General features: G+C 42.4%; 1 protein-coding gene across 1 annotated transcript; it reads left to right on the forward strand.

The window, feature by feature from the left end:
* The first annotated feature begins 7,898 nt into the window (after positions 1 to 7,898).
* Positions 7,899 to 8,849, forward strand: LOC143774951 (olfactory receptor 8H3-like). Its single transcript, XM_077262764.1, has one exon. The coding sequence runs from the start codon at positions 7,899 to 7,901 to the stop codon at positions 8,847 to 8,849; it is 951 nt and encodes a 316-aa protein (XP_077118879.1).
* The last annotated feature ends 211 nt before the right edge of the window (positions 8,850 to 9,060 follow it).

Raw genomic sequence — 9,060 nt, forward strand, 5'->3', positions numbered from 1 at the left:
GCATTCCAGAGCTCCTGCGCTGTGTGGCTTCGATTCCCCAAAGAAATTAATTTCAAGACGGCCTGTTGACGTTTGGCCACGGCTGTGCTCATGTCGGTCGTAACAGGTACACGTTCATCACGGGTCCATGTGGAGGTGGACTGTGACGGCTCCTGCAGCGATGATTCTGAGGAACTGGTGTAGGAGGAGGAGTCAATGCGTACAGAATGGATTCCTGCAATCCTTGGAGTGGGCAGGACACGTCCTGCGCCACTCGCACGGTCTGTATCCGGCTCAACGACATTAACCCAATGGGCAGTGAGGGAAAGGTATCGCCCCTGTCCATGGTGACTGGTCCACGCATCGGTGGTGAGGTGGACCTTGCTACTGACGGCGTTCAGTAGCGCGTGTTTTATGTGTCCCTCCACATGCTTGTGCAGGGCAGGGACGGCTTGCCTGCTGAAGTAAAAGCGGCTGGGCACATTGTACTGTGGGACTGCCAATGACATCAAGTCACGGAAGCTGTCAGTCTCCACCAGCCTGAATGACAGCATTTCCAGTGACAGAAGTTTGGCAATGCCTGCAGTCAGAGCCTGTGCTCGTGGGTGGTTTGACGAGAAAGGCCACCTTTTCTCCCATGCCTGTACTACCGATGGCTGTAGACTGGGCTGGGAGTGTGTGGATGACTGGGAAAGTGGTGCTGCGGGTGGAATTACAGCGGGTCTCTGGACAACAGGGCCAGAGGTTCTTCCATGGCGATCCTGGGAGGAAGCCGAACCAGCTGCATGTGAGCTGGAGGAAGAGGCAACACGAGCTGAAGTGGTGGTAGCTGCCGCTGTTGGTTGGCCTAGCTCTTCAGTGTGTTTTTCTAACAACACCGCGTGCCTGTTGCGCACATGTTTCCACATGTTGGAGGTATTGAGGCTGCTGACATTTCGACCTCTTTTGACTTTCTGATGACACACCTTGCATTTGACATAGCAAATGTCATCTGCAACTGTGTCAAAAAAGGCCCAGGCACTGCAAGTCTTGGGAGCGCCCTTTTTGGCTTTTGGAAGAGACATGCTCCTAACGGGTGCCAAAGCGGAGGCTGCAGGATCCGCAGTCTTCCCCCTCCCTCTCCCTCTTTGGGCCGTACGGGGAATCTCTTCCTCAGAGCTGCTCCCACCACCTTCCTGTCCCTCACGCCAAGATGGGTCAAGGACCTCATCATCTACACTACCCTCTGCCCCCAACTGCTCCTCCTGGGTAGTCTCAGCAGCAGAGCACGCACCAGTAAGTGGCACCTGAGTGTCATCATCAGCGGATGCGGCCTGCGATGTGGTGACCGGAGCCACTGGCCCACCCGCCTCTTCAGAGGAAGAGAGAAAAAGCTGTTGGGCATCACTGCACCCTGCCTCTTCTTCCATTTCTCCAATGCTGCTTGGCTGGCCCCCTGTTTCCGAGCCAAGAGATTCAGAGAACAGAAGTAGAGACGGCTCCTGTCCTGGGCTCTCTGTCTGCCTGGGCAATTTGGCAGGTGGTGAAGAGACAGATGGCTGCTCTCCAGTGCTCTGTGTCTGAGAGGATGTGGCACTAATTGAAGTTGATGCATTAGCTGCCATCCATCCGACAACGGCTTCTATTTGGTCTTCACGCAGCAGCGGTGTACGGCGCTCTGCGACAAAGCTGCGCATGAATGACTGTTCCCTTGTGAAAGTGGGTGCTGATGAGTCACCGGTGCCCGCAGCGGGCACAGAATCCCCGCGTCCCCTCCCTGCTCCGCGCCCATGCCCACGTGCCTTACTCACTGCCTTCTTCATCTTGGGTGACTGATAAAAATAAGCAGAAAAGTACTAACGGCTTTGTGTGCTTATTCCTGAACAACTCCTCCTAACAGGTATAAGAAACACTAATTTTCTAAAGTGTGGACTAGACTTTAATATGAGCTAATGTGGCCTACAGAAATGTAAAGTGGTGTCACTGGTGTGTTTGGTGAACTTTATTATTTATTTATTTTTTGGGGGCTGAACTGACAACAGAGAGAGCTGCAGTCACATGGAGACCGTGCAGACAGCCGTAAATGGCGCTGCAAGGCCCAAAAACCCTCCTCTACGTTATCCTATGTAGTGTTTTTCCACAAGTTAGCTGGAGACGGGTGGAAAGACACTAATAGGAATTTTTTGAAAAAATGTGCAGCAGCCTGCACTACTTAAAACAAAATGAAAATTGATTTTGCGGTATGACGCAGTGAAGAACCCTGAGCTGGAGACAACCAGGCTATGGCTGCTCACAGACTACAGGGCGTGCTGCAGTCACACGGAGACCGTGCAGACAGCCGTAAACGGCGCTGCAAGGCCCAAAAACCCTCCTCTACGTTATCCTATGTAGTGTTTTTCCACAAATTAGCTGGAGACGGGTGGAAAGACACTAATAGGAATTTTTTGAAAAAATGTGCAGCAGCCTGCCCTGCACTACTTAAAACAAAATGAAAATTGATTTTGCGGTATGACGCAGTGAACAACCCTGAGCTGGAGACAACCAGGCTATGGCTGCTCACAGACTACAGGGCGAGCTGCAGTCACACGGAGACCGTGCAGACAGCCGTAAACGGCGCTGCAAGGCCCAAAAACCCTCCTCTACGTTATCCTATGTAGTGTTTTTCCACAAATTAGCTGGAGACGGGTGGAAAGACACTAATAGGATTTTTTGTTAAAACTTAGCAGCAGACTACACTACTTGGAAAAAAAAAAAAAAAAAGAACAGTATGAGGCAATGAACCACCCTCCCTGAACTGAATACAACCAGCAATGGATGGCCTATGTGGCTGCACTCAGACTAGAGAGTGGGCTGCACTCACACACACACACACACAGACCTTGCAGATCGCTGTGAAAACAGCGCTACAAGGCAAAAGCAAGGTGAGTAGTAGGTGAACACAGCGGTTGCTAAATTAGCCTTTGGAAAGCACAAAGAAGCAAATCGCTATCTCTAAACTGGCCCTCAGTCAGCAAACAGCATCCTGTCACTAACTGAATTCACAGCAGAGTGATCGCAAAATGGCGCCAGCGACTTTTAAACTGCATCATGATATCATTTCAGCAGCCAATCACAGCCATGCCAGTAGTTTCATGCCCTCCATGCTGAACAGGATGTGCCCACACTTGAAATCATTCTCATTGGCTGAATTTGTGCATTTTGAATCTGGGAACTTCCGATTCCGGTATCGGAATTCCGATACCGCAAGTATCGGCCGATACCCGATACTTGCGGTATCGGAATGCTCAACACTAGTCATGGCTGGCTCAGGCAGCCCTGTGCTTCCTGAGTAATGAGATAGTGGTGCTGTCCACACTGTTAGAGCTGCAGCATGAAGACAAGAAGAGGACATCATCATATGAAGTTAGGAGGCCCCGGACCGCGACACCCATCGGATCAGACCACAGCGGGAACACCCCTGGGTGAGTATTATATATCCTCTTTTTCTCATCTTTCAGGATCCTCCTTGAGATGGTTCTGCTCCTTCATTGGAGTCCAGCTGTGTTTATTTAAACTGATAGGACTTGATTTGGAAAGGGGCATACCTGTCTATATAAGACCTCACAGCTCACAGTGCATGTCAGACCAAATGAAAATCAGGAGGTCAAAGGAACTGGCCAAGGAGCTCAGAGACAGAATTGTGGCAAGGCACAGATCTGGCCAAGGTTACAAAAGAATTTCTGCAGTACTCAAGGTTCCTAAGAGCACATTGGCCTCCACAGTCCTTAAATGGAAGAAGTTTGGGACCACCAGAAGTCTTTCTAGACCTAGCTGCCCAGCCAAACTGAGCAATCATGGGAGAAGAGCCTTGGTGAGAGAGGTAAAGAAGAACCCCAAGATCAGTGTGGCTGAGCTCCAGTGATGCATTAGGTAGATGGGAGAAAGTTCCACAAAGTCAACTATCAAACTATCACTGCAGCCCTCCACCACTCGGACCTTTATGGCAGAGTGGCCCGATGGAAGCCTCTCCTCAGTGCAAGACATATGAAAGCCCACATAGAGTTTGCTAAAAACACATGAAGGACTCCCAGACTATTAGAAATAAGATTCTCTGGTCTGATGAGATGAAGATAGATCTTTTTGATGATAATTCTAAACAGTATGTATGAGAAAACCAGACACTGCTCTTCACCTGCCCAATGCAAAACCAACAGTGAAATATGGTGGTGGCAGCAACATGCTGGAGTGGCTTTAGATCAACACTGTGACCATTCTTGACTGGCCCAGCCAGAGCCCTGAACTAAACCTAATTGAGCATCTCTGGAGAGACCTGAAAATGTCCACCAACGTTCACCATCCAACCTGATGGAACTTGAGAGGATCTGCAAGGAAAAATGGCAGATGATCCCTAAATTCAGGTTGCATCATTCCCAAGAAGATTCATGGCTGTACTAGCTCAAAAGAGTGCTTCTACTTAATACTGAGCAATGGGTCTGAATACTTATAACCAATTGATATTTCAGTTTTTCTTTTTTAATAAATTTGCAAAAATTTCTACATTTCTGGGATTTGTTCAGTCAAGATGGGGTGCAGAGTGTACATTAATGAGAAAAAAATGAACTTTTTTTGAATTTACCAAATGGCTTAACTGAAACAAAGAGTGAAAATTTTAAAGGGGTCGGAATACTTTCCACACCCACTGTGTGTGTATATATATATATATATATATATATATATATATATATATATATATATATATATATATATATAATGTAGAGATCGTACTCAATCAGGTGCATCAGGTGCGCTAGAGGAAAACAGAAGGTGTGCTTTTTGACAAAGTCTGTGCAGGTTTATTTACTTCATAACCCCATAAGCAAAACAAAAGGTAAACATCCTTCAGAGCAGGCAAAACAATACCAACATGTCCTTAGCCGGGTTCTGCTCCCTCAGGCCTATGGGCACACAGGCTGGGCAATGTCCAGCACGCAGGCTCGGTATGGAGCCCCACACACAGGAAGGTTTCTCCCTCTCTGCACACAGACCATGTGCCAAAAAACAGCCTCCATTATGTAGGCTGTAACCACACCCACAAGTGAGGTATGTGGGTAGCCAGACCCACCCATCTCTCATAGCTACCCGCAACTCAGACCCAAGTGCAACAAATGACATCTTAGTGTTCACGTACACTAAAGCAAAATACTCTGGGTTGCATCACAGGGAACAGCCACCTCTGCGACACATACCTCCCATTGACTACACGGCCATTAGTCTTCTTGCAATATATATATTTTATATCTACCTCAGACCCATGGACTTATGACCCGTTCCTTTCCTTGTTTGATGTGGTAGTTGAAAGGGCACATAGGGGGCCTACAAGGTCCAAAGGAATAGAGCGCATTGCTTTATGCTTTATTTGGGGGTAGCCAGTCATGTGTTGGGTATGAAAAGGGCTGATAAGGTTAATATATTGGAAGTTGGAAGTTAAAGTTGGAATGTGTAGGGTCAAAGGATTCTGTTAAATGATATGCAGTGCGCAGTTAAGACGTAAAAGATTTTGCTAAGGGGTTGTGAAAGATGTGAATACAATACCCAAAAATGTCTTTTGGTCAACAGTAGGAATGAGCAAATGATTTTGAGTGAAATTGAATCCTACTCAAATTTTATAATAATCTGCATTCACTAAAATGCATATTTTTTTGTAATTCTCTTGTGTTTGGATTCAGCAAAATGGTGGCTGTTGACCTTTGTTCTGAGCAGTAAAGTTCGATAAAAAGGTTAAAAATATACTTATAGTCATCTCACACTCAGTTTTCCAACCACCACACTCCTCACTGTTATCTGTCCGGTCCTTTTCAGATTTTTTGATGCCCGTTGCTCAATCACTACACGCAAGGTCACAGTGCACATTGTGATGAACCTTCTCAGGCCTCATCAGAGTCAGAAGATCTGGTCCAGTATGAGTGGGGATTTAAGTGTGAGCAGCTGGAGAGACCCCAGAGCATAATAAAGGACATTAAATTTGCGTAGAACAAACTGAATTTTCCAGGAAAATCCGTGAGAACACGTGAATTAGAATTTTGCTTAATAAGCTCATCTCTAGCCAATAGCTATCTGTTCTAAATGTCCTATTTACGTAAATACGTCTTCTTGGTCTCTTTAAAAACTAGAATACCCCATGACCATTGGTCCATAGTGAATCTTTGGGATTGAAATCTTACGAGCTAGGCGCGAAAGTCAATCATCTTAGCAAAGTGGCATGTCTTCTTGTTTAGAAAGATCTGCAGTATATTTATAATACACCACTCTTAAAAATTCACTGGCACTATTTGATATTTTCTCTAAAATACATAAAGCCTATGTAAAAATAGAAAGATCATATAATTAAAGGTTCATTTATGCCTAATTCCCATTATACTTTGATTCTATGGGGATCAATTAATGCTATAGAGCAGAATATATGAAGCTCAAATCACTTTAAGCAAAAGAGTATATAAATCAACAAACAATAGCTGATCTTCATGATTTACATCAGGTTGTCTTGATTGATGAGACTTTCACGTAGCAGTAAGTTATACACGTTGTTCACATTGTTACAGTATTTATAATAAAGCAGATGGATATTGTAGTCTACACATACTACTGCACAAATGCTTACTCTGGTGTATATTTGAACTGAATGCATAGTGTCACTTCTATAAAAATGTATGGCAATAAGAGAATAACAGTTTTCTCACCCAAAGTTCTACTGTTGTGAGAAGAAACTAATTTTGTGGTATTTTTGGAGTTGATTACATTTTTTCAGAATATAACCTTTATAAAAAGTCGCAAAAGAACAGTGAAAAATCATTGAAATTTGTGGCTTTTTTAAGTGTTGAAAAACACAAATGAACGGATGATTGTTGAAATAAATTTTAGCTGCAAGGAAGTTGTGGTTGAGTTTTGATGTCAAGTTTCAATGAGACAGTTGAGTGAAATGTTAATTCTTTTCAGCCATTCTAAAGCAAAGCAATCATGAAAATTTCATAAGGTTCTTTTTATTTAAGGTGAAGCAGCTTATTGCTGTAGAGAAAAAAAGACTTTTGGGCTTAAATTAAGTCCCATGATTTGAGAAGATATAAAAGCGCAAACAGCAAGTAAGTTTGGAATCACTGTACTAATTAAGAGATAAATTGAATGTTAAACAAATGGTTGACATTTACTTGATGGGTTTCCAAAGTCCTTTTAAAGTGCCAATACACCATAGAGAGCAGGCAGTTCTGAACACGTAATAATAATAATCTCTGATATGATAATATGATCTGTCAACCTTACTTTAATCTCTGCCGATGTTTTCTTCTGCTGAACTTTTTACATCTGAATCTGAGTGAATATGACTCCAGTAGCATCTAGGTAACATAAATTAAGTTTTTTTCCTAATTTTAATGTTTAGTAATACTTAGGTCATCAAAACTGGAGGTTATTTGGGGGTAATTGTGAAATTTGGGTACTTTTTGTTTTATTACTATTAGGGTTAATACATTTTTTGTTTGGCATCTGAATTTTTTGTACTCTTTTCATTCATCTCTATGAAGGTTACTGATTACATTTAGTGCCCAGAAATTTAAATAATTAGATATTATAGGTAGGGAATGAACTCGGGAGTGGCAGAGATGCGTGTGACCCAGGGTTAAAATTATGGGCATGTATTGTTTTGTGAAGATTAATGTAAAGTAGGGATAAACTAAGATAGACAAAGTTTTTCAGATTACAGCTTAAATTTTGAGTTCCATTGCCAGCTAATTCATTTTTGTTTTTTTGGGGGGTAGAACTTTCTCCTCCTCTCACAAGATACCTAAGGTTATCAGTCACATTGAAATTCCTGGATTGTAAATGTGAGAAAGAGAATCTAAATATAAAGAATGTATTTATGCCACATTACATATATTTGTGTTTTGCAGAAACTTTCAAAATAAATCTCAATGGGAATTTCTGAAGACAACAACTGCTCCTTGATAGATGAGTTTGTTCTTATTGGCTTTTCTGATAGACCTTACCCAGATATGTGCTTATTTTTTGTGTTTTTAAACATTTATATTATTTCCATTTTGGGAAACACTGGTCTTATTTATGTTGTCTATAACAATATTAGGTTCCATACTTCCATGTACTTTTTTTTTAGCAATCTCTCTGTGATAGATCTTGTGTATGCTTCTGACATTGCTCCAAAGATGCTTGTAGGCCTGTACTTCAGTAAGACATATATTTCCTTTCTGGGTTGTGCCATACAACTGTTCATTTTCTGTGCACTTGGTAGTACTGAATGTGTCCTTTTTGCTGTTATGGCTTATGACCGTTACGCGGCGATCTGTAGCCCACTAAACTATAATCTGATAATGCAGCAGAAGACCTGCCTGGGGTTAATGCTTGGAGCTTATGGTACTGGATTTCTTCATTCTCTAATAGAGACTTGCTGCACATTCCATCTTTCTTTTTGTTCATCTAATGTCCTCCATCATTTTGTTTGTGATTTCCCTCCATTATTAAGTATCTCCTGTACAGACACGGCAATTAATGAACTTGTTCTATTCATTTTTTCTTCACTTGTCACTGTTCCTTCCATTGTGGTCATTCTTGGGTCATATGGATCCATTTTTACAACAATTCTAAAACTAAGAGCTCCAGAAGGAAGGCAAAAAGCCTATTCTACTTGTGCCTCCCATATAATTGCAGTGGCATTATTATACAGCACAGTTCTGTATGTGTATCTTAGTCCAAAATCTCCATCTTTTAGAGATAATGTAAATATGGCGACTGTGTTTTACACGGTGGTACTACCTATGTTAAATCCATTGATTTATAGCCTGAGAAACAAAGAAATTAAATCAGCTATAATACAATCATTCAAAAGCATATTTTGCTGTAGGTCATAATTACTAAAAAGGCCTTTTCCTTAATAAAGATATTTGAATGCCTAAATGAAAATCCATATAGAGACACAAATGCAAATTTTCCCATAATTTTAACCCAAAGTTCAGTTTGGCAGAAACTTTGATGGTTTTGAAAGAAATGCAAATCAAATCTGAAAAAAAAATGTTTTAATACCGATTTCTCATGTATGTCTTTATAAAAAATGGATTAGAA

Source organism: Ranitomeya variabilis, chromosome 5 (genome assembly GCF_051348905.1).
Source record: "Ranitomeya variabilis isolate aRanVar5 chromosome 5, aRanVar5.hap1, whole genome shotgun sequence".
Classification (NCBI taxonomy): Eukaryota; Metazoa; Chordata; class Amphibia; order Anura; family Dendrobatidae; genus Ranitomeya; species Ranitomeya variabilis.